The sequence below is a fragment of the Marmota marmota genome, unplaced genomic scaffold, assembly GCF_001458135.2.
Source record: "Marmota marmota marmota unplaced genomic scaffold, marMar, whole genome shotgun sequence".
Lineage (NCBI taxonomy): Eukaryota > Metazoa > Chordata > Mammalia > Rodentia > Sciuridae > Marmota > Marmota marmota.
In genome coordinates, this window is record NW_025999900.1 from 67,524,853 (window position 1) to 67,532,004 (window position 7,152).

At 46.0% G+C, this 7,152-nt stretch overlaps 1 protein-coding gene across 1 annotated transcript; it reads right to left on the minus strand.

The window, feature by feature from the left end:
• Positions 1 to 2,968: 2,968 nt before the first annotated feature.
• Atp5mj (ATP synthase membrane subunit j) lies at positions 2,969 to 6,741 on the minus strand. Its single transcript, XM_015496237.2, has 4 exons — positions 6,588 to 6,741; positions 4,572 to 4,695; positions 3,841 to 3,864; positions 2,969 to 3,142 (listed from the first exon to the last, which is right to left on the minus strand). Exons 2-4 carry the CDS (start codon positions 4,693 to 4,695, stop codon positions 3,108 to 3,110), a joined length of 183 nt encoding a protein of 60 aa, XP_015351723.1. The 5' UTR covers positions 6,588 to 6,741; the 3' UTR covers positions 2,969 to 3,107.
• Between the last annotated feature and the right edge of the window lie 411 nt (positions 6,742 to 7,152).

The window sequence follows — 7,152 nt, forward strand, 5'->3', positions numbered from 1 at the left end:
CAAGTGCTCTACCATTAAGCTACTTTCCCAATCTATTTTGATTGGTTAATATTTCCTGATGTATTTTAAAGTAATTCCTAGATATCATCTCACACCTACATCTGATATCAAAGACATTTTCTTCAATTACCATATCATTATCGTGGTAATTAAGAAGCAATTCTTTGGTATCCTTAATTCTCAGTCCATGTAGAAATTTCACTAATTACATCAGAAATACCTGTTTTTTTAAAAAAATATTTTTTAGTTGTAGATGGACATAATACCTTCATTTTATTTATTTATTTTTATGTGGTGTTGAGGATTGAACCTTGGGCCTTACATGTGCTAGGCAAACCACTGAGCCACAACCCCAGCCCTAGAAATGTCTTTTTCTGTGTTTGAATGGGGATCCACACCAGGTCCATGTCTGACTTGGCTGTTGGGCAGATGCTGGGCTTCTGAGCCTGATATGACTTACAGCCAGGTCTGATGCTCCCACCACCACGAAAGACCACTGAAACCAAACATCCACTGCGGCGAGTATTGCCACACATTGTCAGTGCCTGTTCACACATCTGTTCTCCAGACTCTAAACTTTGGGAACAAAGGGGCTGTATCCGAATTGCCCCTATGACCCCAACAGTCATGCATGAGCTGGTGCAGATAAAGCCCTGGAAGCGAGACTGTACTCCAAGTCCTAATTCTAAGTCAGATGGTCAGATTTTGAATCCTGGTTCTACTAGTTAACTAGTTGCTTTACCAACCAGGTAAATATCTTCTAATGCAAGCTTACTATCTTGTCTAGGCCTCCATTTCTTCATCAGTGAAACTAGGCAACATTACAAGCTCAAAGGGCACAGAGCAGATTCATGAGTTCGATGCAAAGTAACCAGACCAGGGTTTGCAACTGGGTCATCAGGATCTGTTGGCTCTAGAGGTGCAACCCCATTGAGGGCTGCAGGAGCTGCACATCCCACTGGGATATTTAGTGACAAGCAGGAACAGGGTGCTTTCTCCAAAGGATCACTTTGAGGCTAGGTTAAACATACTGTTTAAGATCCCATCTTCAGAAGCCTGGGATCCATGTTCCCTTCTGCCTTTAGGGCTACAAAGTAGTAGCACTGCATTAACAGGTGTGTGAATCCTTGTCGCACCTTCCTGAAGTTGGCTGTTCCCTACTGTGGGTGCTCCTGTAGCCCTCCAAACATTCCTTTATATGGGCCTGCAGTTCTTTTGAGACCATTATAGTGACCATTGCCTGGTGGCATGCTCTGGCTCCACCTACAGGCTACCTTCAGTACATGACATGCTTCTCCCTGTTTCCAGGCTAGCAAATCAATTCTACTGGTCTCTCATCCAGCATTGCCCATGATAGACATTCTGTACAAAAGAAAGGACTGACCTGTGATTTTCATTTTTTTGGTACTGGGGATTAAACCCAATATTGCTCTACTATTTAGCTACATTTCTAGTCCTTGTTATTTTTTCATAGAGATGATCTTGATAAATTGCTTTTACTGGCTTGAATTTGTGATCCTTGTGCCTCAGCATCCAGAGTAGCTAGAATTGTAGGCCTGCACCACAAGTGATTTTGACTGAAGAACCCTTAGGTAGCAACAGTTCAGCTCTTGTGGGAAGCACCCTTTGGGTAACCATTCCTTCTGTATCTATCCATTCCTCACCTTCTCCAACACCTTTGGCATATTACTATCTCCTTGGCTTCTGTCTCCTCTTCTGTGAGCTCTACACCTCATTAAAGTCTAGTGACCAGATGCACTAAGCTGCATGGTGAAGGGCTAGTGTTGGGGGTGTTCCCACAGTGAACAATAGTGGCCTTTAGGCCTCCAGTAGGTGTCAAGGCACAGCTGGAAGTCCATTCTTCCTATGGGCAATCTCCAAAACCTAGTAGTGGGCACCAGCATGTCCTGGAACTTGTTAGAAATAAAAATTGTCAGGCTCTTTTCCAGACCAGTGGGATAAAAAATATGGAGTCCCCCCAGTCTGTGCCTGACTTTCAGGGGATTCCAGTGCACATCCCAGCTTGAAAAGGGCTAGTGCCAATTAGTCATTTCTCAGATAGGTGCTGTACCAAGTTATTGTCAAGGCTGAACAGAAGTAACAGAAGAGCAGACTCCTGCATCAGAACTGAGCCACCGAATATGATGCTAAGGCTTTTAGGAAGGCATCCCTGAGGGGCAGTGAGGAACACAAGGCAGGTTTATGCCCATCTTAGAAAAGAACAAAGTGAGGCTCAGATCCCACAGTAAATGGCAGTCATCTGTGGGGGACCTGCCATGGGCCAGGCCCCATGCCAACTGCTGGAGACATAGATGATAAATAGGAAGTCTCTGGCATCAGAGAGGAAGTCTTCTGAGACCAGCACTGGGTCATCACTTCTATTTCACCACTGGACTTGTATTAACTTGCAAAGACCTGATCTCAAATTGGACTTATTCCCACCCCTCAGGCTTACCGCTTTACAATCTTTTCTGCATGTGATTCTAGGGGCTTTGGCAACTGCCTTATTTAGATGGAGATAAGTATGCACTACTCATTTGATACTAATCCAACTAGAGGAAGCATCAATTGTTTTATATTATTCACTTTGCCTCCATTAATTTCTGATAAAATTTTCTCCTAGAGCTTCTAATTTTGCCTACCATGTGGTCTAATGCTATTTTTTTTCCTAAAGCAGTTCACAATTTATGTGTTCCTTTTCCTTATTGATCTTCATAATAATTCTATTGGAATTTACATAATTAACATCTCCATCTCCCCAGTGTGAAAACAGAGGCTGATTTGTTTAACAAACATTTATTAAGTATTAGAATTCAAGTTAATGCCTAGGCTCTGATCACCAACCCCTGTGGCAGTGGAGACTTGCTCCTCATTCTCAGGTTTCCTCAGGAGGGCGGGCTGGGTTAGGGCCCCTGCTGCACTGCAAAGGCTCTACTTGGGGGAAACACACAAAGCAGTACTGGCATGGTAGTGGTGCATCTCACAGATCATTTATTCATGCCACGTAGAACGTGGTTCTTATATAAGGGTATGGCGACTTCCGTGTTCCCATTTAACAAAGCCTGCTTAGATTTACAGGCTGACGATTCTGTACTCAAGCAAGCTGGCTAATGATGACCATGAGCAGGTGCAGGACTTGAACCTTTTGAAAGAGATGCATAATATAGATTCAATTTAGAAAGGAAAGCAGCAGCAGAATGTCATTTATTAAGCATCAACAAGTCAGAAAATATAAATGACAATTTTCAATTCTATGAAAAAGCACAGGGAATTCTTTCTACATGGAATGCCCAATGGGTTTAAAAGCTCCTGTAAATGATGCCTGTTGTAGCAGCTTACCTGCACAGGCAAAAGTGAGAGGGGTAGAGAAATACCTCATCCCCAAAGCTCATGGGACCAGTGCAGGGTTTGTGTAACTCAAATGACAGTTTGACGGCCACTACGGAAACAAATATCTAATACAAGGGCGTACATTTGTTAGGTGCTTTCTTTCAAAACACACCATCAGGACGTTCACAGGGTAGCATGCTCACACAGTAACTTGTGCTTCCCAGCTGGTGGCATCAGCTACCTCTGATTACTTTTTTTTCTATTATTCCTGGAAGTTTTACTGACAAAATGAATAGGTTTTTTTTTTTAACCATTCAGATTATAAAAAGTAGAAATTTAGATTTCTCCTTTTCAGTAGGCATAGCAAACTTCATGTTCTGAAGTATTTCCATTGTATCTTACTTAACTGAACCATGTATCAAATTTAGTTTAGAACAATGATATAATACCTCTTGCAAACACATAATGGTGTTTTTCATTTTCCAACCATTTTAAGAAGCAAACCCTTACCTTTCAAAGCTTTACTTCTTTTATCTAAAATAAAAGGCAGAAAAAAATGGGTTACATCAATACTTTCCAAAAATGCTTATAATTGACTCATTTATCAAAAGCAACATTTGGCTGAATGCTTCATAGCTTAGGTAAAGCATTCCAGGAAGCTTTCAGACAATAGCAGAGTTACTATAGTGTCCCACAGCCAAGAAGTGGTAAAGTTTCTACCAAAGAAGATCTACGGGTAGTGAAGAGCAGGCTTCCTCACTCCCCACCACACTCTCAACTGCAGTCTTGCCTTCTTTCCTTCCTCTTCTTAATCAATGGCTCAACAATATGTGGCTAGGCCTCATCTCTGCTCCACTAAGAACCAAATGGTTATTTCTCCCCTCCAAATTTGATTGTGAATAAATGTCCAATAGAACCATTGAGAAGGTACGATAAAGTACTGTACACCAGGGCATGATACCCACAATACTTCAGCCTGCATCTCTGAAGATGAAGAACATCTCCTATGTATTGGTAATACCCAGGACAATGCACAATTTCTCAATATCAAGGAGTTGCTCAAGTTCCCCCACTGTCCCCACAACCTCTTCATAGCTGACTCACACTGCCATAGCGGTTCTGTTGCTTGAGCCATCTTATGCTATGGTTAAGAGCCATAGTTCCTTGATAAATGAATTGTGATTCTTTCCGAAAACATTTTTCTTCCTGACCTCAAATAAATCAAACATAAGTAAACTTACCAGCACTCCTGATTTTATAAACAATGAAGCTCATTAACCCCATTCCTACCCAAATCTCTTGGTAAACCTGGGTATAGTAGGGCTTCAAGGGGACCCAGTAGTTTTTAATAATGGTTTGAAGCATCTGAAAATGAACACAGTGATAAACACTAAGGTGACTATTGCTCTAACTCTAACACATAAAAAGATAATCTTCATTTATTCATTAAGTCTGACTCCATCTCCCACAACCACCTGATAGGGAGTTGCTCTTGTTCTTGACCTAGTCTAGTCCCCCCATGTGAGCACCTTCTCTCTACAGTGCAAGTCACTTGGCACTCAGTCACCTCTCATTCCCCCCCATTCCAGCACTCTGCCACCATGTTGCCCATACCCAAGCCAATCTCCCATTAATGCTATGCTCAAAGTCACACTCCACTCTTCTGACTTTTAAGTGGAAAGACTGGCTTCATCATCATGTTGAGAATGGCCGGCATTCAAAGCTGAAAAGAACAGGTCAGGGTATGGTGACTTCCTTATGAAACTAACACCTGGGCCTGTACATACTTTGACCAGCTAGAGGTCCAAATATGACAGAACTTATTAATTTAAAAAATATTATTTAACTAATTACTGAATTTGATTGGGAAAGCCATAAAATTCTGAACCTACAGTTAGCTTTGTGCAGATCTAAGTAATGCTTTTGATTACTTTTGCAATTTATACAGACCCTAAACTAGATGCCCTGGTGTTCATCTTAAGAGGCATTGTAACATCTGGCCTATTAAAGGAGGATCATTGCAGTGGTTGTCAGGAACGACTAGATCTGAGCACTTATCATCTCACTTGGAACCTCTCCCTTGGAGGCAGCTGAAATCTTGTCTTGCCCTGCCCCTGCTCCTCTCATACTGCACTGCTACCTGGCACATACAGGATTCTCATCTTTCGGTGCTGTGGTTTTCCATATTTCTCAGCTCCCCATCAGTTTTATAACATCAGATTCTCCAAAAGCCCAACCTATTCAGAGGTCAATGGCTGCCCTCAAATTATGGAAACCTGTATTGCACAGCCATTACCTAATCAGCAAATATGTACTGAGCACATGCTAGGTGCCACTGTTTTGGGAGCTGAGAAACAAAAAAGAGCCAGGATACCAAGGACAAGTGTTCTCAGCAGAGGCACTGATGTGCCAAGACACCCCAGGTCAGAATAAACTTGAATAGCTGGGAGGAGTGGGAAGGAAGAAGGCCAAGTGGCTGCCCAGATTCAGATCCTGGCTGTCACTTAATAGTTACTTATACTGCCTTAGTTTTCTCATCTGTACAACAGGAATAAACAGTAACCTCTTCAAGGGGGGCTGTTTTGACCCTGAAGTGAGTCACTGCATGCCAGTTGCTTACAGTGTCTGGTACTGCATACTAAGTGCTTGTTTTATAAAACTCTGTGGCTGAGCTACAGGATAAAAGACGGCCTGGTCTCTAGCACCTTGGAGGCCAAAGTAAAGCCTAGTTTTTACTCTAGGCTGTTCCCTAAGTTTAACAGCATTTACTCAGTGTTTGAGGAACTTACTTCCTGCACCTACAACCCACCCCTACAAAGCAGGTCCTTGTCAGATGGCCAAGATTGCACAGCAGGTAAGCGGACCTGGATTCATGCTAAATCAGGTCCAGACCTTTAGGCCGGATCCCGTCAATCTCCCGGCTTCCTGCTCTCCGCTGTGGAAACCGACTCCGGCAGAGGCGCGCTCCTGAAGGCTGGCCCTCACAATCCGGAAACCAACCCCAGTCGTTCGCAGTCTGGAGCCCGGCCCCGGAGCCCCCCTAGCAGTCTGAGGGCCAACCCCCGGCACCCGTGTCGCTGCGAGGCCCCGGGACCGGAGAAGAGTAGCGGGCGAGCAGAAGGGGCTGACCCAAGGTCAGCGGGCCCGTGTTGTCCCTCGCCCCGATCCCGCCCCTAACCCCTGGACCTCCGACCCGCCGCCTCTCCACTCCCCGCGTTGCGTTGCGAGCTCTGCGGCCGGCGGGGACCAGCTCTCACCTCGCCAGAACCAACAGCTCAAGCCGCTCCACACTGCGAAGCCGACCCGCAAAGGTCACCGAGTGCGCAGGCGCCGCGCGCGGCCCGCCGGGAAGGCGGAAGGAGCGGCGGCACCCGAGGCCAGAGCGCCTGTCCGATCGCGCCCTTGTCCCACAGCGCCCCCGGGCGGCCGCGCCGGTCCTGCCGGCAAGGAGGAGGGGCACGGAGGCCAGGCGCCGCGCCGAAGGCCCGGCCCCGCGGGAAGCAGGGCGCCCGGGTTGTGTCCGCGGGTCCTATCCCGTGACCACATGTCCGGATCTTCGGAGGCCTTGTAATGCTGAACCAGGGAGGTTCTGGACAAACCAGACGGCTTGCCAACCTGGAAGAAAGGGACCCTTGTTTTTAGTCGTCAATGGACCTTTATTTTCCTTGTTTATGCCCCGTGCTGAGGATGGAACCCAGCGCCTCACGCGGGCTAGGCCGGGCCCTACCGCTGAGCCGCGGCCCGGCCTCTTGACCTGACTGGGAGAGGGGCGCCGTCGGCGGGCGACCCCGGCCTCGGGCCAAGCGGCCTGGCCTGAGCGGA